The 22,066-nt window shown below is 44.5% G+C and overlaps 1 protein-coding gene across 7 annotated transcripts in view; it reads right to left on the bottom strand.

Moving 5' to 3' along the window:
• Positions 1-10,511: 10,511 nt before the first annotated feature.
• Positions 10,512-22,066, bottom strand: part of FLI1 (Fli-1 proto-oncogene, ETS transcription factor) — a 120,180-nt gene continuing 108,625 nt past the window's right edge. For all 7 annotated transcript variants that reach the window (XM_053366449.1, XM_053366448.1, XM_053366454.1 and 4 more), the window contains 4 exons: positions 19,539-19,610; positions 15,348-15,410; positions 14,886-14,933; positions 10,512-12,193 (listed from right to left, as the gene is read on the bottom strand). In XM_053366449.1, the coding sequence (XP_053222424.1) occupies positions 11,664-12,193; positions 14,886-14,933; positions 15,348-15,410; positions 19,539-19,610 (713 nt within the window). In that variant the 3' untranslated portion in view covers positions 10,512-11,663. The remainder of the gene's footprint in view (positions 12,194-14,885; positions 14,934-15,347; positions 15,411-19,538; positions 19,611-22,066) is intronic.

Below are 22,066 nucleotides of genomic sequence, written 5' to 3'. Positions count from 1 at the left end.
CATGTGAGGGCAGCAGACTATCTACTGGGCAGAGCACGTGCCACTCCCTGCCCTTCAAAATCTGCCGTCTGAGGTGGCCACCTCACTCTGCCTAATGATAGGCCAGCCCTGGTGCTGGAGCCAGACAATCCCAGAACTGAAATACTTTCTGTTAATGATTCTTCACCCCCACCAAATGCCAGTGATTCAGGTCTGTTAGGACGTTAGTGCAGCCAAGTTTTCCTTGGATCATCGTGGTCTTTGTCACCACCACCACTATCTTGGCTGATTTGCACAGTTCTTCGGCTATGGCAGCGTTCATTCTGATATCCAGTGGGACACGTTTTGCGCAGTTGTGGGGGGTGGGGGGACAGAAGCTTTGGTGCCAAAGAGGAATTTTAGATGGTTAGGCTGCTCCTTGAAAAGGAAAGTGGGAGGAAAAAAGATAACACAAAGCATATAAATACTTTTCCCTTTAGAGGGTGTATCTAGACACAGGTTAAAAATGTTATGTACTGAAGTTCTCACCCTGGGCCAGCAGGGGGATACTGTAGATAGTTATGCAAATGAAGGATCGAAAGTGACGTTCAGTGATTGGATAGTTTGTATGCAAATGAAGGATCGAAAGTGACGTTCAGTGATTGGATAGTTTTAGAAAGTTGCAACAGTTACCTTGTTCTGGAGCTCTATATAAGCAGGCTGACTGAGCTCCTCAGTTCAGTTCTGTTCCAGCTTACAAATAAAGAGCTGCTTTGGAAGAATCACTGTGTCGTCTGATATGTTCACCCACAACTTAACAAAAAACACTATAAATATGTCAGAAATTAAATTGTTACAACAGAAGGAGGAGGGAAGCCTATGTAAAAATCCATATAAATTACTTTTTGCTCTCCAGCACCATTTGGTGTTGGATGTTTATAACGCATTCAAAACATATTATTGTGACAAATGTAGCTGAGTCCCAAGTCTTCATAACCCAGTCCTAAGAATCCATTAGAGTCTTCCCTTCCTTTTCCAGCCCTTGTTCAGGTTCCTTAATTCTTCACGTTTCTCCAGGAAGTCTTTCTCTCTCTCTCTCTCCCTCTCTTTCCTCCAATACATTTTCTACAACACTACTTTAAACAGTCATGGCTTCCCCAAAGAGAATTCTGGGAACTGTAGTTAATTAAGGGTGCTGAGCAGGGTCTTTTCTTCAGCTGGAACTCACCGCAACTCAGTTCTGGCACCTCAGGTGGGCGCCATTGCCATTATAAGAGAAGAAGGGAGTGAGTTCCGGCACCTCTTTTTCCAGAAAAATACTACTGGTGCTGAGAGTTGTTAGGATGCTGCTGTTCCCCTTTCATCTACAATTCCCAGAGTTCCTTGGGAAGTCAGCTTGATAGTTAAACCACTCTGAGAATAGACGGCTGCCCTCTTAACAGCCCTTCCAATAGAGGTCTGTTATCGTGGACGCCCAGGGCAGGACTAGCCAACGTGGTGGTCTCCTGATGCTGTTGGAGCCCTAACCCCAGGGCTGATGGGAGTCCAGCAACATCTGCTTGGTGCCTGTTGAATCCAGCCCCTGCCCTGGCTCTTTCACTGAGTTATCTGTTGGGAGTGCTGGGTCCTTAAAGACCTCTCCCCTGCCCTGCCAAATCTTCCTGTCTGACTTCTAGGGCTCCGTGAACAGTTCTATCCTGTGATCCATTTGCCGGTGATTTGGGAGGTAGGAGAAGAGAAGCAGGGAGTGGGAAAAGCCACAGAGAGGAGCTGCAGGATTGAAGAAAGTGAATTCATGGCCATGTGCTTAGAGTGAAATGGCCACCAGGTGGCACATCTCTTTCCGTCAGGTGATGAGCCACATCAGCTACATCTGCAGGCATAGGAAACACTCAGCAGAGGCTGGAGGCAGCAAAAGAAGAAATACTTCTAGCCCTTTCTTGATTGCATTGCTGCTTTGTCTGCATCTGAAATTGATTTTTTTTTAAAAAAAGGCTTCATCAAAATTCATCAGTTGTTTTGATGTACATTTTTCCTGATATATACATGTTTTCTAATATACACATTTTTTGCAAAACAATTCCCACTAATATAAAGCATTTGTACATAATTTTCAGTACATAATTTCCCACTAATATAAAGCATTTGTGTACATAATTTTCAGTAATATATAGCTAAACACACACCACTCCAGTCTTCAAGTGGTGTGAGATTCCAGGGGCTCCAGGCGCTTATCCAGGATTCATGTTTTCTTCAGAATAAGGCTGTGGTGTCTTACTGATACCTGGTTTATTTACACATGTATGCAACCTGAGTCTGCGATGGAAAGGTTCACAGCATTTACACCCCTGAAGGGTCTTGTTCCCGCCCCCCCCCAATAGCCACAGCTGTGGATTCAAACAGAAATAAAACATTGCTCTGTCTCTCTCTTTTCCCAGCTTGCTGCTTTGCTTCTCATGGGTATCACTTCAAACTCTCCAGCCTTTTGTCTTTCTAACTACCCGTGAGTCGAAGGAGGGGGCTTCACTCATTCACCATCTTGCACAGAGCCACTTCCTTTGTTCCCCTTAATGGGCCATCACCTCACCAGGAAGCTAGCTTGGCTGTTCCAGGAATCAGAAGAGGGTCCAGGTTTTCAGCCTAACGCTGAAAACCCTAAACTTATAACTATGCATTGTGTGCACATTTACCCCACATATATGCATTTTGTACACATTGCTTGGCTGGAGAACTGCACTGCAGAATTCGAAGGACCATGGATTTCAATTAATATCTTGTTTGGGGAAATACGAATTAGGCAGGTCCAGCTTTAAATGTGAATTGAATCAAATCTCTTTCCCATTTCTTGCTAAGTCCCAACATTGGAGCCTCAATGCCTGATCTATGGCTAACATCACAAACTACAGGAGACAAAACGTCAGCAAACTGGAGGCTGCATTCCAAAAGTGTGTGCTTGTGAGGATGCTTCCCATAGCAACCCACCGGGTCCAAGCCCTGGGGTATGTTAGAAAAGGACCCCTTTCCCTAGGTCTGGAGGTCCTGGGATTCCTGGCACAGGAGGCACTGCAAGCCCTTTGCACGAGGGCAGGGGAGACGAAACTAAATGTTAAGCTTTGCTTGTGGATGTTTCTTCCGTTCTGTTTCCTTGTATCTGTATGGCACAACCTTGTGATAATTGCTGGAGCAAGCAATTTTAGCACAAGACACGTCACACTTAAAATTACTGTTATTGCACAGCATGCAAAGAAAGGGCAAGCATCATTTTGAGCAACCGTTCTGCTGAACAACTTTTAGAAAGAGGGGAGGAGAGACTTAGCTGTGGTTCCTCCATTGCAGGGGGTTGGACTAGACAACCCTTTTGACGCTATAATTCTATGATTCTATTAACCTGAAATGAGAAATGACTGATGCCTTCCCTTGTTGCAGTGGAGGGGAATACAGTGGTACCTCGGGTTAAGTACTTAATTCGTTCCGGAGATCCATTCTTAACCTGAAACTGTTCTTAACCTGAAGCACCACTGTATCTAATGGGGACTCCCGCTGCTGCCGCGCCGCCGGAGCACGATTTCTGTTCTCATCCTGAAGCAAAGTTCTTAACCTGAAGCACTATATCTGGGTTAGCGGAGTCTGTAACCTGAAGCGTATGTAACCTGAAGCGTATGTAACCCGAGGTACCACTGTATCTGCAAACTCCCCAGCTAATGTTCCCTGTTACGGGAGGAAGTTCTTGTGCAGGGAGAAGTCTCGTCTGGCCCCTTTCCCAACCAGCTCGCATTCCACTCCAGTGGCATCAGGCCTGACGGAATTGTTTAAGGTGGTTAAGGGTACAATATACGTTTTAATATTTCCTTCCCGTTTCCCTCCTTTGCTAATGCGAAAACAAGGAGGCGTTAAGGCAGGAAAAGCCCTCGCATTTACAAAGTCTACAAAAGCCAGGGAGTTCATTGTCAGAAGTGTGTGCACAGTGGGTGGAGTAATTCCTCGGTGCATAAATATTAGGCTACAAGCCTGCTGAGCCTCATATTTGGTTCTTTGATGGTGGATGCCTCTGGGAAAAAATATGGGTTATTACAGGCATATTCATGTGATCAGCTGGCCCAGGGTAACTGCGAGAGGAGGGGGAGTGCCCAGGCTTTGCAAGCTGAAGGTCTCAGGTTCAATCCTTGGCACGTCCAGGTAGGCCTGGCAATCTCCAGTCCGAAAGAATAGAGAGTACCTGGCAATCACTGCAGACATGAGCTCGATGAACCAATAGCTTCTCATATTTTCATGTAATCTCTGCACATGGTTTTAAAGCAGAGGTGGGATGGCCATCTGTCATGGATGCTTTCGTTGAGATTCCTGCATTGCGGGGGGATGAACTGGATGACCCTGAAAGTCGCTTCCAACTCTACAATTCTATGATTCTATGCCCAATGCAGTTTGCTTTCTGCAGGGCTGCCCACAGGCTGCAGTTTCTGCAAAACGGAACATCTGCTCAAGACCACACTTGACAGGTTCTCAAAGATCGGTTCCAGTTTCCCATTTGTCGCTGGGCCTAATTCAAGGTAGGGGAAGATCTGTCTGTTTGGGCCCTCTCCAGTTCTCGTTTTACCCATCTTAAATCTAGCTCTCCAGATACCTGCAGCAACCTATATAAAAAAATCCTCTCAAAAATTCTTCCAGCATTTCAGTGCAGATTTCACCTAATGTACACAGCTTTGTATGAGATTTTGACTGAAGGATACATTCTTGCAGGCCATTTCTCCTAGTGCATTTTATATGTTCTTTTCACTGGTGGATTCATTTTTACGCATTCTTTTACCAATACCTATCAACTGTACTGCTTTGAGTGGTACATCCCAGAATTACAGAAGCCATCCTGGCTTCTGATTGGAACCCGGGATGTCTTTTTTGGGCTCTGGCGAGAGCACATCCTGATTTCCAACTGAGGCATGTTGGAGGGTATTCTTTACCTAACACATGCCTGTTTTATAAACAGGGGTTGGTTGGGGAACTGAGCTGCAAAATTCAGGTAAGTTCAAATTTCAAAGGTTGGCTGTGTTTCAGTTCTCATATTCTTCAGAAAGCGCAGCTTTTACGGATTCACCTTTAAATGCAAAACAAGTTGAATTTCTCTGCCATCCAGAATGGTAACCCATAAGCAGGGAATCTATACCAGTTGCTGGAAACCACAGGAAGGGAGAGGGTTCTTGTGCTCAGATCCTGCTTGTGGGTTTCCAGCAGGCATCTGGTTGGCCACTGTGAAGACAGGATGCTGGACTTCATGGGCCATGGGCCATGGACCTGAGCCAGCAGGTTCTTCTTGCGTTCTTATGTTCAAGGTCTTAAGGCAGGCATGGCCAAACTTGGCCCTCCAACTGTTTTAGGACTACAACTCCCATCATCCCTAGCTAACAGGACCAGTGGTCAGGGATGATGGGAATTGTAGTCCCAAAACAGCTGGAGGGCCTAGTTTGGCCATGCCTGGTCTTAAGGCCTTGGATGTGGGCCTCTGAAAGAGTTCCTCTCCCCTTATCATCCTTTCCAGGCTGTGAGGTCATAGAATTGTAGAGTTGGAAAGGTCATCTTGTCCAATGCCTTACAATGCAGGAATCATAGCTGTGAAGGATCTCTTGGTGGTGCTGAATGAAATCCATGACTTGGCAGTGGGTCCTCTTCCCAGGCCTGGGACCTCTTCTTCCCCTTGAGTTTCAGCTTATGACTGCTGAGGCTGCCTTTCAGTGTCAGTTGAATGCTTTCCTCTTCCACCAGATTTTCTGAGTCTTGGAAGGCTTTCTCCCTGCCTTGCAGGCCCTTTCCCACCTGGCCTGGGAGGGCAGGGGCCTCGATTGACTCCAACTGCAAAGGCTGAGGCTGCTGAAGAGGCCAGAGACCATCTTGGCTGTCTCTTTGCACAGACACAGGTCATTGAGCCTGAGCTTCCACAGCCACCACCAGCCATGAACCGCCATTGGCAGGAACTGGCAGCAGATATGTTCTGTACTTATGGTAATATTTTATTCTCTTGTTTAATTATGCTGTTTTGAATGTGCATTTTATATTTGACTTCCTTTAGCAATGTTTTCTTTCGAAACGTTTATGATAATTTTGTTGTTGTTAACTTTGCTGCGTTAAATGTGCATTCTGTAATGTTATACTTCCAACTCTTTAAGAGAATATTTTAGTTTCCTGTTAGTTATTTTTCTTTGAATGCATACTGTACTTTAAACTTGACTTTCTTCAGTAATGTTTTGCTCTGGATTGTTGTATTTGATGTTTTAATGTAAACCTCTTTGAGAGTTTTTCTTAAAAATATAAAGTCGTATAGAAACTAATAATAACAACTGCTGGTGCTGCTTCCCTATACAGGGTTGCCTTCAGATGTCTTCTAAATGTTGTATTGTTACTTAACTCCTTGGCTCAGGGGTTGTATAATTCCATACCCTCCAACATTTCTCCAATGAAAATAGGGACATCCTAAGGAAAAGATGGGACGCGGGTGGTGCTGTGGGTTAAACCACAGAGCCTAGGACTTGCCAATTAGAAGGTCGGCGGTTTGAATCCCTGCGACGGGGTGAGCTCCTGTTGCTCGGTCCCTGCTCCTGCCAACCTAGCAGTCCAAAAGCATGTCAAAGTGCAAGTAGATAAATAGGTACCGCTCCAGCAGGAAGGTAAATGGCATTTCCGTGCACTGCTCTGGTTCGCCAGAAGCGGCTTAGTCATGCTGGCCACATGACCCGGAAGCTGTACATCGGCTCCCTCAGCCAATAAAGCGAGATGAGTGCCACAACCCCAGAGTCAGCCAGGACTGGACCTAACGGTCAGGGGTCCCTTTACCATTTTAAGGAAAAGTGGGACATTTCGAGATCAAATCAGAAAATGGCTTCTGTAAATCTGGAACTGTCCCTGGAAAATAGGGGCACTTGGAGGGTTTGCATCCACTCTCTCACACATCTCTATCCACCATCCAGGCAAGCACAGTGCATGACCAGAGATCAAGCATCTGTTCCAGGAAGATCCAAAATATGGGTTGTCATGTTTTAAAAAGTGTAAATCTGGACGCAAAAGACCTTATTTAGTTTTGCCCAAAGTCTCAAAAAAGAAGTAGTTTTTGAGCGTTTTTTAATGAAATTCACCGAAATCTACACTTCCAGCATGGGTTGCCATATCCCTGGAGTTTCCTGGAAATTTCAGCAATTTCCATACGGACACTGTTTCCCGATGGCTGAATCCCAGCTATGTCCAGGAAATTTCGGATGTATGACAACTCTAAATAGGAGCAGTGAGGGATGTTGCCTGTTGAGAGTCCCAAAGATCAGGCAGGGTGGCTCGGAGGGCCACACAAGGTCCCCTTTCCCTGCTCTCAAGGAAAAGACCCCCCTTCAAAAAGTCAGCCAAGGACACACACACACACACACACACACACACACACACATTTTGGCTCTACGACTTATCTGTTTGAAAGGATCGTCCTGACATGGTTAGAGCCCTGCAGCTTATACAGTATGCATGAATGGTCAAGAAACACCACCATACAGGGCCAGATTTAGGTTTGATGAGGCCCTAAGATACTGAAGGTAATGGGGCCCTTTATATGCCCAGCTGTCCTTTGTCAACAACAAATTGTTGCTGTTTTTTGTGTTGAATATATGGTAATTTATGGACCTAATAGGTATCTAAAGCCATTTGCTCATAACAAATAGGAGCATACACGACACAAAACACTGTTGCTGTATGTAGGTTTTATTTTATTTGTTTTTTATCTTATATTTTGGAAACCTACATCCAGTTGTTGTTGTTTTTCTTTTAATTGTTTGGGGGGCACCCAAGAGAGTGGGGCCCTAAGCTATAGCTTGTTTAGCTTATACGTAAAACCAGCACTGCCACCATATATACATATATATCTGAACAAATCCTCAATTAGAGAAAGAACCATTTATTTTATCACTTTTAAAACATCATAATTCATCATCCTCATACAACAGTCCTTAGCTTAACACGTTTCTTTTTAGAAAAACAAAAGGCCCCAAAGGTTACTTGCAAAATTATATATATATTTCTATATATTTAATACCCAAAAATACACTGCATATATAAACTAGAAAATACATCTTTCAGGAATGTTTCATTTTGCAAAATAGGATTGACCCACATTCCAAAGAGTACAAACATGGAGAAAGATTAGCTTGACCTCTTGTTTTTGTTCAGCAAAGAAACAGCATCAGTGCTTGGGTTGTATCCAACCAGCGTCTCCTCAAGAGTAGATGCATTGGAATTAACAAAACCAAGATAGCCATGTGTGTTTATTTCAATGGGTCTACTCTGAGCAGGACTAGCATGGGATACTGCCCATTGTCATGTAAGCTTTTCTAGATTGTGCTTGGGATGGTACATGCAAATTGGAGGTGTCAGTCTTGTGGCTGGGGGAAGACTTACAACCAAATTTCTGCCAATTTCATTCAGATCATGATAGCCCAAGGTTGGGTGGACCTGTGGCCCTCAAGATGCTGTTGTTGGATCCCCCAATCTCCAACAGCCAGCATGACCAATGGTCAGGGATGGTGGGAATAGTAGTTCAGCAGAATCCGGACATCTACTAGAGGTTCCCCATCCTAGAAATAGATTTTTATGGCCTTTTGCCCCTGTGGTTTTTCAGGTAAGATCTTTTGGGAACCTTTTCTACACTGACTTGTCTTCCGAGGAAACCCTGGCACACCTGCCATGGGACTCGTGTCTCGTGGAGGGTCCTGAGAAGGCTTCTGGGGAGCACTCTCAGATCTCTGAGGCCCCACCTTCGTCCTTCTTGGGACACACCCAAGAGAACACTCTTGTTGGTGTGGATTTTATGAAGCAGCTGCTTGTGGAGGGCAAACTGGCGGCGGTGGTGGGTTTTTTTTGGAAAGCATGTCCATCGTTAGGAACACAGGGAGTTGCCTTATGCCAGGTCCAGCCATTAGTGGAAGAAGTGCAGGGACCCACTCAGCAGAAGGAGCAAGAGGACTCCAAGACACAGCAGGACTGGCTTACCAGGCACAAGAGTCTGAAATGGGCGGCCCTTGTTCCCAAAGTGGAAACCAATATGGTGCCCTCACACTGCCATAGGACTCCAGCTCCCATCATCATGGCTGATGGCAAGGGATGATGGGAGTCCCAACAACCTCCGGAGGGGGCATAACAGTAGCTGCTCCTGTTTTGCTACCTAAAGAGGCCCTTTGCACAACACAGGAATAAGAAGAATAGCTCAGCTGGTTAGAGCGTGGTGCTGATAACACCAAGGTTGCAGGTTCGATCCTTGTATGGGGCCTGCATTGCAGGGGGTTGGACTATCATCCTCAAGGTCCCTTCCAACTCTATGATTCTATGAAATATTTCTATGAATCTGGAGCTTTGGGCAGGGTGGGGAGAGGAACCCCAGGGTCCCCGGGAACACAGTATAAAAACTAGGGATTTAAGTCAACCTATTCATTGTTGAGTTTGAATTATGGGAGAGGTAGGGAGCCTATGTATGGCCCACCAGATTTTGTTGGGAACCCAACCGCCTGTCCCTCAACAGCCCAATCCAGCTTGTTCAATGGTCAGAGATGCTGGAAATTGTAGCAGGTTCTGCTGGACTAGGGAGAAACAGCAGATCCCAGTTTATAAGTGACGGGTGCTTATTTTGGGTGACAAAATATTTATCGGTGGTGGTTTGTTTACTTTTAGCCTGGTGTCCTGGAGGAAAAATTTACCGGGTAAAACAAATCTCTGCATCTGGACTGCAACCAGAAGAGCTGGAGCAAATGTCCATTTTAAGGAAATGACATGCCAGAAATTGTTTGTGCTGTATGACGTGATCGTCAGAGTTATTGCATCCATTCTGGCAGCTAACAAATCAACCCAGAAGAGTTTTAGTGCCTGTAGAAAGAGAACCTTGCTCTCCTCTCATGGAACCCAACCCTATTTAATCATCATTGTTACATATTCACGGCTTGAATCAAAATACCAGGTGACAGGCATTAATCAGAAATAAACTCAAATGTGAGCTAAAGTGGTATTTTAATTACCCAGAATGCCTTAAGACATATCTACACTATGAACTGAAAGTGGCTTAAATGGGCATTTTCTCCCTTCAGGAAACTCTGGGGACTGTGGTTCTGTGAGGTGATTTAGGGTTTCAAACATACAGTTGTACCTCGGTTGTCCAACTTAATCCGTTCCAGCAGTCTGTTCAACTCCTGGAACTGTTCGACAACCAAGGCGCAGTTTCCGATTGGCTGCAGGAGCTTCCTGCACTCAACTGGAAGCAGTGGAAGCCATGTCAGACGTTCAAGCTTCCAAAAAGCGTTCACAAACTGAAACACTTGCTTCTGGGTTTGTGGCGTTTGGGAACCAAAATGTCCGATTACCAAGGTTAGACTGTACTCCTGTTTCTCTCATCAGACTTCATTTCCCAGGATTCTCTGGGGGCAGCCATGGCAGTTAAAATGGCATAAAACCAATGTAAGTTTGTAGTATAGATGCAGCCTTAGTTTTCGGATATAACCATTGTTCTTTTCAAGACCACGGGCTTGTTTTTCCACAGACACATTGCATACATTTTCCTTTTTTTAAAGTTTATTTTTTTTAGCAAAAAAAAGTTACAAAGCTGCACCCCAAATGTACAGATTGAAAAGATGTACAAATTACATTTTTAAAAACAACAACAACAATGGATTTGATAGTAAACAACAACAACAACTGCATTTGTGACCGAGGTCAACTCGTTTTAGTTTTCATCTTTCTTTTTTAATACTGTGAGATATAGGTAAAAACATAACTCTGCATAATTTATACAGTAAGTTGCCTTCTGACTTGGTTGACCCTCTGAGTAGTGGCCTGACAAACGCACAGCGCTCGTGAATCGGTTATGCTCTCGCAGCCCCTGAAACCCTGGCCAAGCTTGGGAGCTGCTGTCATTTAAATTAGTTCCATTTTGCATTCATAAGACTACCTGCCCATGATCCACTATAACTTCTTCTTTTTCCCTTGGTCTCAGATGCTTCTGGAGATATTAACAAAACTGATACAACAACAATGCACATTCTCAAAAGGTCCTTTCAATGCCCTTGTCTTAAAATATACATATTTATTTATAGGAATATATATATTTATTAATTTCTCTCTCTCTCTTTTTTTTCCAGTTGGGTGAAAAGCAACAAGCCACAATTGGCTTCATAGCTAAGATTCCAGTTGGGTGTCTCCAAACAAAGTCCTATAATATAGGAGCTTGCTTCTGCTTCCGCCCCCAAACCGGAAAACAAAACAAAACAAAAAACTGGTCATCGCCATTAGTCTGGAACAAACAAACATTTATCTTCTAAGACTTAGAGGTCTTGGTCTTTTCCTTCCCAAAACAAAAAAACAAAAACAAAAAGCGCCTTGGACTTTACAACGCTTTGTCTAAGATCTGAAGTGATAACCACTGCAAATTCCGAAATGCATTCCACTTGGCTCTACAGAGGATATAAGGCTTAGAACCAAAATAAAACGCGTAATACTGGCCCGCCGGAGAATCCACCTGCCTGTCCAAGACAGAGTTACAAAAAAGAAAAAGTTTACTCCAATAATAATTATAATAATTATAATATCCAGTTTTTCAGCTTTCTTCCCAACGGAAAGGCACATGTCCAACAGCAACAAGAAAAGAAATGTCCAGAGATATCCATGGATGGAAAAAGAACAGCTCGTCACATGGAGAAAGGCTCCTAGTAGTAGCTGCCCAGGTGCGATGGCATATGGGAGTTGGCATGGCGGGGCACGTTTGGGTTGGGGTAGATGCTTCCTGCCGGGGAAGTCCAATAGGGCGACGCGGCGCCAAAGAAACTGGAGGAAGTGACAGGCATGGAGGAAGGGTGTGGAGGCACAAAGTTCACCTTCTGCTGGTGCGCGTGGTACGAAGGCACGTAGGAGAGATCCGAAGGGTATTTGTACATGGAGGACTCAGTGGGGTGAGGCTGGAGCGCCTGGGCGATGCCGTGAAAGTCAAACTTGTAGGCATACCTCTTGCCGTGCACCTTGGTCATAATGTTCTTGTCGTAATAGTAGCGCAGGGCCCGGCTCAGCTTGTCGTAGTTCATGTTGGGCTTGCTCTTGCGCTCGCCCCAGCGCTTGGCCACTTCGTCGGGGTCCGTCATCTTGAACTCCCCGTTGGTGCCTTCCCACGTGATGCAGCTGGCGTTGGAGCTGTCAGACAGCAGCTCCAGGAGGAACTGCCAGAGCTGGATCTGACCGCTCCCTGCAAGAGAAGAGGCCATGAAACGCCCAGTTACCAGGAGGTACAATGCCCCAAAGCCAAGGGGCCGGAAATATCATCTGCTAAGTGATAATTGATCAATGCCAAAGTGGCGCAGTGGTTAGAATGCCAGACAAGGACCAGGAAAGACCAAGGTTCTTTTTTAATATATAAAAAATTATTTATTTGGTTTTTCAAATTAAAATTTTACAGAGATATATCAAACATATGTCATAAAAACAAGATTCCAAGGAATCTCCTGGACTTCCGTCCTCCCCTTTGTGGGTCCTGTTATTAATCATTTCCTTCTGCATCTTTTATGATAATCCAAATCTTCTACATCTCCATTTTGTCCAGAATTCACCCTTAAACAACAAGTGATATTCCAATACTACTAACGATTTTAACCGTTTACAATGGTCTTTAAGATCAGTTATAATTTTCCCCATTCCTTATTAAAATTTTGGTCTTCCTGATTTCTGATTCTTCTGGTCATTTTAGCCATTTCAGTATAGTCCATCAACTTCATCTGCCATTCTTCTCTGGTAGAGACTTTGTCTTCTTTCTATCTCTAGGAAAGAGCAGGGTTCAGTTCCCCTGACTTGGCCATGAAGCTCCCTGGGTGAGCTTGGGGGCTGGTCACTACCTCTCAGCCTCACAGGGTTGTTGAGGGAATTAATTGAGGAAGGGGAGAGGACCATGCAGGCCACCTTGAGCTCCTTGTAGGAAAAGGTGAGCTATAAATGGAATAAAAATATCGGTGGTGGTTTGCCTCCAATGTCCTTCCAAGTGGCTTGGAGTTGTCTGTATCCTATTAATCCCAATATCTCTTGGATGTGAGTTGGTCAAGATCAGGCATAGGCAGACTCTGCCCTCCAGATGTTTTTGGCCTACAACTCCCATCATCCCTAGCTAACAGGACCAGTGGTCAGGGATGATGGGAATTGTAATCCCTAAACATCTGAAGGGCTGAGTTTGCCTATGCCTGGTCAAGATGATACATGGAATGTATCTTCTCTATCTGTTAGGGTGTGTGTGTGAAATGGTACCAATTTTGTGGGGGTTGCTAGTCAGGACTGCAGCTTTAGGAACCCTTTTCTCTATATACTAGACAAAAACCTCCCTCCTCTGAAGCTGCCATTGCCAGAAGTTGCTGGTGGCACCAATAGCCAGTTTCCTCTGGTGGATATAACAATCCCCCCCTTGATGCTGAGTGACAATGGACTGTCCCCCATTAAACCAGTTGTTCCCAAAATGGGTGATACTACCCTCATGGGGGTGTGTGGAATTACCAAGGAAGGCACTAAGAGGCAAGAGGTGCTGGAGATGCAAATGACTATCAGATTTTGAAAAGCTGATGTCACTGGATCGAGTACATCAAATTTTGTTGAATTATAGTTTTAAGTGGATTTTGAATAAATGTGCAATTAATTGCTACTGTTGCGAATTTTATTGCATTGTGTTCTTTTGAAGGATGCTTTTTATAGGGTTGGGTATAGGGCAGTGGGGGTGAGTTTATGGAATCAAGGTGGTGGTGGCCTCAAAAGGTTTGAGAACCACTCAATTAAATAGAAGCTTCAGAGGGGATTATTGTTGGGACTTCATGGGGGTGGTGAAAAGGGTTAAACCCTTCCTCACAGCTGTACTTCTGGTCAGACCTGGTCAGGCTTCCTCCCCCTGCAGCTGCTTTTAAAAAAACAAGGATGACCAATTATCCCCAGTAAATTTTATGTTTGCCTTTGGGGCCCCCAGACAGCTGGTCTACCTGGTGACTCCCATGAATGAAAGCACAACACTCTGCTCATTTGTTTTCTGTTAAATAGCAGCCATTGGAGAAGGAGGAAATTCACCTTGTGAACAGCCACTCTGGTCCGCTCCCAACAGAATATTAGAAACAGAATAAAACATCAAACATTAAAAACTTCCCTAAACATTTTCAGATGTCTTCTAAAAGTCAGATAGTTGTTTATTTCCTTGTCATCTGATGGGAGGGCATTCCACAGGGTGGGTGCCACCACCGAGAAGGCCCTCTGCCTGGTTACAATGTAATTATATGCTCAAAGCAGCTGCAGAAATTCCAGCTAATATTTTGTGGCTGTGGTGAGGTATAAGCTGATCCATCAAGTCAATGCCATACATTGGTTTATTATTTCTTGGACCAGATGAAACTGACAGGTTTTTTTTATTTTTTGTGTTGCCAATGCAACTGTGACCCACCCATACCTGCCTTCAGAATTCAACAATGACATTCCTTGTGGTTAGGATGTCTGTGTTCAGGGTATGATTTTTCAAGCCTTGTGAATCTTGGCATTGGATTTAGAAAACTCCAGCTAGCCAATATATATTCAACAAACTTCCTTCCTTCCTTCCTTCCTTCCTTCCTTCCTTCCTTCCTTCCTTCCTTTCTTCCTTTCTTCCTTTCTTTCTTTCTCCAAAACGAATGCTGTGCTCGGCCCCCACCCTAAAAAGCTCTCAGCTAACAGGAATGCTCCCTGGACAGAAACCCAGTGACCTTAAACTAAAACAACATGTGGCCCCAATAGTTGGTGAGTGTTTCATTGAACAGGGTGGGGGGTGGGACCCAGAGTGAGAACTGCAGCCCATACAGGAGATGAGAGCCATAAGGTATTGATCTAAGAACTGGAAAGATAGAATGAGCCCATGGACTGTTAACCTGTTGACCCACTAGACTCACCTGGGTTGGCTAAACGGCTGCTGGTAGGTCCTAAAATCTGGTAGGGATCTAAGTAAAGAGACCAAGAAAAGGAAAAGGAAATTAGACACTGTTCAGTCCACTGTACCAAAGACAACTTATCACAGCTGCAAACTGCAATGTTATTGTTAGCTTCAACGGGATGCTATTTCCACTGTCCATAAGAGCACCTGAGAGAACCCTGCTTGCTGTTCATGTCCTGGGTAACTAATAGTTATACATAGAATATTTATTAAGGGTGTGCATCACTTCTGTGTGCTTTCTGAATTACGAGGCAAATAGGCATGATTTGGGTAAGCTTAAAACCACTCATGTCATAGTGGTATAATAATAATAATAATAATAATAATAATAATAATAATAATAATAATAATAATAATGCTCCACCCATCTGGCTGGGTATATACATATTTTTCTAAGGGAATAAACTTCTGACACCAGTACCTGGCTGGGGTCGCTGTTGCTCCACACTCTTGCTCACAGCTTGCGTCCCTCCCAGAGGAGGACCTGGGGGGTATGAGAGAAACGAAAGCATTTCAGATCGCAGGAGAAAAAAGGAAACAGATTCCATGCACAATAAAAGAAGACTATGTAATACGATACAGTGGTACCTCAGGTTAAGAACTTAATTTGTTCTGGAGGTCCGTTCTTAACCTGAAACTGTTCTTAACCTGAAGCACCACTTTAGCTAATGGGGCGTCCCACTGCCGCTGCGCCGCCGCTGCACGATTTCTGTTCTCATCCTGAGGTAAATTTCTTAACCCGGGATAATATTTCTGGGTTAGCGGAGTCTGTAACCTGAAGCGTCTGTAACCTGAAGCTTCTGTAACCTGGGGTACCACTGTATTTGAAGGCAGACCTTGTCGCCATAGTCCATGTTTTTCACCAATGAGCGATGCTGGTGAAGTTCTCCTGTGCCAGGCTGAGCAAGAGACTTTGTGAGCTCAAAAAAGCCTGCCTCAGAGAAGAGGTGAGCCTTACCAGCACCTGGACTTTTCTCTGGTTTGGATTCAAATCCAATCCAGAGAAGAATTCCCAGCTGCCCTGCCCCACCTCACCACTAGGCCACTCTGTCCACCTCACCACAAAGCCGCTCTGTCCTTCAACCCCCACAGTCCTGCTAGCTTCCCCCCACTCCCCTAAAAATTCTCAGATTGACTCAGTCAATCCAAGGTCCTCTTCTTTGTGGTCTGTTTATGCAGGCCTTCCAGATAACCTACAATAGTTTGGGTCTTTCTGTTTTTGTAAAAAAAACAAAAAACAACCCTGTGCATTTTAATCATAGGGGTGTTGTGTGCCCTATTTTCATTGCATTTGTTTAGTTGATAAGTCAATCATTTTTATTGTATATAGCCAAAGGCCTTTACAATGGAGAATAAAAGGAAACTTTCCTCTAAAACAGGCATAGGCAAACTCGGCCCTCCAGGTGTTTTGGGACTACAACTCCCTTCATCCCTAGCTAACAGGACCAGTGTCAGGGATGATGGGAAGTGTAGTCCCAAAACATCTGGAGGGCTGAGTTTGCCTATGCCTGATCTAAAATCATACAACGTAACTTGTAGCAGTTTACAGCATAAAAAGAAATTTACAACATTAAAACTTAAAATTGGAGTGCAGCCACATAGCTGGAATGGAGCTTCTTGGCTGCCAGTGCAAATTTGGCTATCTGGTGTGTAATATGTACCTGCAGATGTTTATCTGCTATGTCCTGTGCAGATTGACCTGGAAGCCATTTAAGAATTGGCAGTACTGTATAAATTTTCCTCTGGGCATTGTATACAGGAGGCAAATCAGCAGATAGTGTGTGATGTCCTCTGCCAGATTGCATCCATGTATACATTTGCAATCCATATGGGGAATTTCCTTATATCTCCCCTCCAAATATGCTGTGGGCATTTGTTGAAATCTTAGTTCCACAAAGGCCCTGCTTAGTTGTGGGAAGGTCAAAGTCTCAAGGTAATGGAGCCTTGAGTGATTGGTCTTAATTTGGGGGGTACCAAGTAGAGTAATGGGCAGCAATGATGGATACTCTGTCTTGGTTGGCATCCTGATCAAAAATCCAATTTCACATGGGCTAAGTAGTTCTCCATTTGAAGATTAAAAGCCCTAAAATTCTCTTGGCACTTTTGTGCCCAGTTCCCTGTCCTTAGTTGCTCTAACCAGCAGAGCTTAGTAAGAGTATGATCCTTGAAGGCATTTAGCCTGTGCCAGTATCTCAGATAGGCTAGATCGTGGGTAGGCAAACTAAGGCCCGGGGGCTGAATCCAGCCCAATCGCCTTCTAACTCCGGCCCGCAGTTGGTCCGGGAATCAGTGTGTTTTTACATGAGTAGAATGTGTCCTTTTATTTAAAATGCATCTCTGCGTTATTTGTGGGGCCTGCCTGGTGTTTTTATATGGGTAGAATGTATGCTTTTATTTAAAATGCATCGCTGGGTTATTTGTGGGGCATAGGAATTCATTCATTCCCTCCCCCCCGAAATATAGTTTGGCACTCCCACGAGGTCTGAGGGACAGTGGACCAGCCCCCTGCTGAAAAAGTTTGCTGACCCCTGGGCTAGATCAATTCTGGCTGCTAATGAGGGGTAGCCCAACTCAGCTTTGAGGTGGGCTGCCAGTGTCCCACAGGGAAGCCCCCAAATCTGCCTATTGCAGGACCTCTATTTCAGATTTAACACCAATTCCCCATATCTCAGCCCTGTAGAACCTTTGGGCAATCTTAATAGCTGGGTTGATTAACTGCCCACCCTTTGAATGGAAGAACCTATATAGCTGCCCAGTAGAATGACACAGATATAAGCTTAATTGCGTCCAGGTGGGGTTTCCATGATGACTTCCCATCGATAAGTAATCCTAGATATTTAAATCTGGGTACTTCCTCAAGGGTGTGACCACCTGGATTTGGTAGTCCTCTTGCCAAATACAGTGACCTTGGTTTTATCATAGTTATGTTTTAGATGCTCTTTTTTTCATACAGCTGTCCAAATTTAACCAGCATCCTTCAAAGTCCGATTTTATTCTGAGATAACAAAATGAAATCATCAGCGTAGAGCAGAATTGGCACTTTACGATTCCCAAGGGTGGGGGCAAGAAAGGATGGGGATGCCATATCAGGGATGAGATTATTGATATACTAATTAAATAGGAAGGGTGCCAGTATACATCCTAGCTTGACACCTCTGTTAATTGGAATTGCCTTGAAGGCCCAGGCTCACTTGCATGAGGTTCCCTCGATGTACTTGTTGGGTGAGCCAGAGAAGTCTTTTATCTATATTTGAATGGGCCAGTTTGTTCCACAGCTGTCCCCTATCTATTACCGGTAAATCAAAGGCTTAGGAGAAGTCAACAACTGCAGCATAGAGAGTCTTATTCGGGCTTTTGGTGAATTTACAGATTACGGTAGGTGGTACAAAAAAAAAGCTTGATCTGCCCTTCATAAATCCTGCTTGCATTTATTTAGTTTTGATTTCAATGCTTTCTAAAAATGTTTCATTTTATATTTACATTGTTTTATGACTCTAAGCGGCCCAGAAACTTTGTGCTACGAGGGGATGCTAAAGTAAACATCCCTTCCGCAATGTTAACTGATGTCTGTTTGAAACTTTTTAATGGTTTTTATTGTATGTTTTTAAAGCTATAAACTGCTTTGATTTTTTTTATGATACAACGGCATACAAATATTTTAAATACATGAATAAATAAATAAATAGATAAGTTAGCTGAGCAGAGCTCCCACTGAAATTAGGGGGAGTCAAAAAGCAGAGACATCACCTTGCCAACAAAGGCCCATATAGTTAAAGCTATGGTTTTCCCAGTAGTGATGTATGGAAGTGAGAGCTGGACCATAAAGAAGGCTGATTGCCAAAGAATTGATGCTTTTGAATTATGGTGCTGGAGGAGACTCTTGAGAGTCCCATGGACTGCAAGAAGATCAAACCTCTCCATTCTTAAGGAAATCAGCCCTGAGTGCTCACTGGAAGGACAGATCCTGAAGCTGAGGCTCCAATACTTTGGCCACCTCATGAGAAGAGAAGACTCCCTGGAAAAGACCCTGATGTTGGGAAAGATTGATGTTGGGAAAGATGGAGGGCACAAGGAGAAGGGGACGGCAGAGGACAAGATGGTTGGACAGTGTTCTTGAAGCTACCAGCATGAGTTTGACCAAACTGCGGGAGGCAGAGGAAGACAGGAGTGCCTGGCGTGCTCTGGTCCAGGGGGTCACGAAGAGTCGGACATGACTAAACGACTAAACAACAACTAACGGAAGTTCTTGAGATGGCTTAAACTAAAATTAAAACACAGTAACACAGGCGGTCGGGACTTCACCGTCACTTAACCCCATTCCTCCACAGTATGAACATCAACAGAGCCAATGGCACTGCTCTCCCTTTCTATAGCTCAGCTGAACACCTTCTGTTCTCAATCCAAGATACAGATGAGAGTGACAGCTGAGATGCCTAACCGAAGAAATCTGCCTAAATCTCTGCTTACTTTGAGGTCAAAATGGGTTAAAGACTCTCTCTTTCCTTTGTGTGAGAGGAGTCAGTGGACACAGCCATTGTTGTAGCGCTTAATTCAATTTTTTTAAAAGTTAAACAGGATGTGCCAGTTGTCATCTAGGCCATCGGCAACTCACTTTTGTTGTTGTGGCTGGAGTTCATGCTATTGCCCCATCCTGATCTTCTGACTGCATCATAGGAAGAAGCATCTAGGAAAAAAGAAGAAGCGAATGTTTCATTTAGAGCAGGGCACAGAGGCAAGAACGGGAGAAAAGAAGGGCTGGTTGTTAGGAGGTGGTTAAAAATTTGTGCTTGCTTTCGTTACAACCTAGGGATCAAGGTGAGCTAGTGCTCTCTGAGATGTTGATGAGCCATGACTCCCGGCTTCCCTGACAATTGGACATGCTGGCTGGGACTGATGGGAGTTGGGAGTCCGACAGCATCTTAAGGGCCACAGATCCCTCGCTCCTGTTGTCCTGGATTTGCTGCAGCCAACCGGTGTGAGAGGTGGGCATCACCATCAGCAGCTCTGAGGTTCTCTAAGACGTCTGAAAAGTCAAGCTGAGCCCAGGAGACGCAGCATGTAAATAACGGACGTAGCCAATAGCACCTTGAAAGAAATACCGTATTTTTTGCTCTATAAGACTCACTTTTTCCCTCCTAAAAAGTAAGGGGAAATCTGTGTGCGTCTTATGGAGCGAATGCAGGCTGCGCAGCTATCCCAAAAGCCAGAACAGCAAGAGGGATTGCTGCTTTCACTGCGCAGCGATCCCTCTTGCTGTTCTGGCTTCTGAGATTCAGAATATTTTTTTTCTTGTTTTCCTCCTCCAAAAACTAGGTGCGTCTTGTGGTCTGGTGTGTCTTATAGAGCGAAAAATACAGTTTGTAGGAAGTGGACACAGGGAATATGTAGGAAGCGGACACATGCAGAGGGTGCTCATGCCAAATAGATCACAGGCACCATCTTCCTGTGGGGCCTTTTAAAAAATGTGAATACCCTTGTTGACACCTAACCCTAAGCCAAATCGTAACCTCTCTTACCACTTGCCTGCCCTCCCTCAGTCCTCCTACTTCCCTTGCACTTCTTGTTGACTCACTCAGTGCCTTGTTTTGCTTCTTGGTGGCAGCTGCAGCAGCCCTAGGATGTTGGGGTTGGACTCGATGACCTCTGGGGGTCCCTTCCAACCCCACATTTCCATGATTCTATCATCTGTATACTCAATGTGTGTACATGCTGGTTTTGATCTTTTCCAGCCAGCAACTCCGCTAAAAAAAATATTAATAAATCCTGGAATTTCCATGTTCCAAGAGAGCAAGAATTTTGCCTCAGGGTAACAGCTCTGAATCAACAGGATTTGAAACCGGGAGATATTATTGAATGAGTATCCACAGGACCAAAGCCTAATACCAAAAGGAGTAACAGGGCGAGCTACAGCCTTACTCAACAAGAAAAGAACCGGCTTTTTAAAAACTAAATGCTTCCCACATTTAACCATCAGCAAATGAGATGCCCCATTTTTGTGGCTCATTGTTTTTTTATTTTCAAAACAAAACAGCATTATGGAAGTATAAAACTACAACAGTGCTGCCTGCACAGCACTTCTGTGTACCACAGGTTCACTAGACTCTGGTCCAAGGTCACCTCCATGCCACGCATTTAAAGAAATTTTATGCCACTGTTAACACAGAGAATCCTGGGAAGCGTAGGGTTTTTTTAATGGTGCTGCCCTCCCGGAGCTACAGTTCCCAGCACCCTATGCAAACTATGGTTCCCAGGATTCTCCATGACTGTTAAAAACTGTATAGGTAAATGTAAAGGGACTCCTGACCATTAGGTCCAGTCGTGGCCAACTCTGGGGTTGCAGCGCTCATCTCACTTTATTGGCCAAGGGAGCCGCCATACAGCTTCCGGGTCATGTGGCCAGCATGACTAAGCCGCTTCTGGCGAACCAGAGCAGTGCACGGAAACGCTGTTTACCTTCCCGCTGGAGTGGTACCTATTTATTTACTTGCACTTGATGTGCTTTCAAACTGCTAGTTCGGCAGGAGCAGGGACCATGCAACAGGAGCTCACCCCGTCGCGGGGATTTGAACCACCGACCTTCCGATTGGCAAGCCCAAGGCTCTGTGGTTTAACCCACAGCACCACCTGCATCCCTAAAAGTTGTATAATCATGTATTAAATGTACAGAGTAGTTGTGACCACACCGACTCAGTGAAATAATATACTTTGCAAAGAAGAAGAAATTGACAACCTACCACCAGAAAGTTTGAGAAAACCTTTGGTCCTTGTCAATGATTTTCAGTTCTATTTTTCAAAAAATAAAATAAAAACCCCACCACTCAGCAGCAAAGGGGTCTTTCTGTCGCTTTCCTTTAGCCACAAGTGCAGATTCCCATCCCTGCCATCTGGTGAACCTGGCACTTGAGAGACCCTTGAAAGGGCAGTTTTAAAACAAGTCCTGAGATAATGCTCTTGGGATGGGAAGGAGAACAGCTTTAATCTCCCAAACGAATTAAAGCCAGAAGATCCTATTGTCTGCTCCTTTTGGGAATGACAAAGACTGCAAAAATTGTCAGATGGAAAAAACCCCTCATGTTGTTGTCTCTTCCAGCTGGCGCAGGGAAAGCTTCCTTGGTATTTTCCTGGTTTCGTTTTTTTAAA

This window comes from Podarcis raffonei, chromosome 15 (genome assembly GCF_027172205.1).
Source record: "Podarcis raffonei isolate rPodRaf1 chromosome 15, rPodRaf1.pri, whole genome shotgun sequence".
Lineage (NCBI taxonomy): Eukaryota > Metazoa > Chordata > Lepidosauria > Squamata > Lacertidae > Podarcis > Podarcis raffonei.
Note: the sequence above shows the minus strand (reverse complement) of the source record. Positions and strands in the feature narration are given on the sequence as shown.